The sequence below is a fragment of the Notothenia coriiceps genome, unplaced genomic scaffold, assembly GCF_000735185.1.
Source record: "Notothenia coriiceps isolate Sejong01 unplaced genomic scaffold, NC01 NC01_scaffold00034377, whole genome shotgun sequence".
NCBI classification, from domain to species: Eukaryota; Metazoa; Chordata; class Actinopteri; order Perciformes; family Nototheniidae; genus Notothenia; species Notothenia coriiceps.
Genome location: NW_011367078.1, coordinates 210954 through 211473, shown reverse-complemented (window position 1 = coordinate 211473; position 520 = coordinate 210954). Strand labels below are relative to the sequence as shown.

Sequence of the window (520 nt, the reverse complement as noted above, 5' to 3'; positions counted from 1 at the left end):
ACTTCTAACCACAAATGAGCTTTTATTTGTAATCATTGTCAATTATTCTTTATCCCGGTTATTACTACTGGATCTGCATGTGCATACTTGTGTGAATGCTAAATGTGATGGTTGTAATCTTTTAACTACTTTAAAAGGGATATTTTGTTGAACTGTTGGTTTAATTAGGTACTTATGACTTTAAGAGCGTAAGAGGTACATTTAGCTGTCACCTCTTATAACTGTCTTTTTAATAATTTGTCTTTTTTTTGTGTGCAGTTGGCCAAAAAGATCCGTGAAAAGTTTAACCGCTACCTGGACGTGGTGAACCGGAACAAACAGGTGGTGGAGGCCTCGTACACCGCCCACCTCACCTCGCCACTCACTGCCATACAGGACTGCTGCTCCATACCCACATCTATGATGGAGTGAGTAACTTTCTCTTTAACACACACACACACACACACACACACACACACACACACACACACACACACACACACACACACACGACACTACACTACGTACTACTACTACTACT

The 520-nt window shown here is 40.8% G+C and overlaps 1 protein-coding gene across 1 annotated transcript in view; it reads left to right on the top strand.

Moving 5' to 3' along the window:
- Positions 1-260: 260 nt before the first annotated feature.
- The window catches only part of cachd1 (cache domain containing 1), a 40423-nt gene continuing 40163 nt past the window's right edge, over positions 261-520 (top strand). Inside the window, exon 1 of the mRNA XM_010790514.1 lies at positions 261-407. Within this exon, the coding sequence (XP_010788816.1) occupies positions 400-407 (8 nt within the window). The 5' untranslated portion in view covers positions 261-399. The remainder of the gene's footprint in view (positions 408-520) is intronic.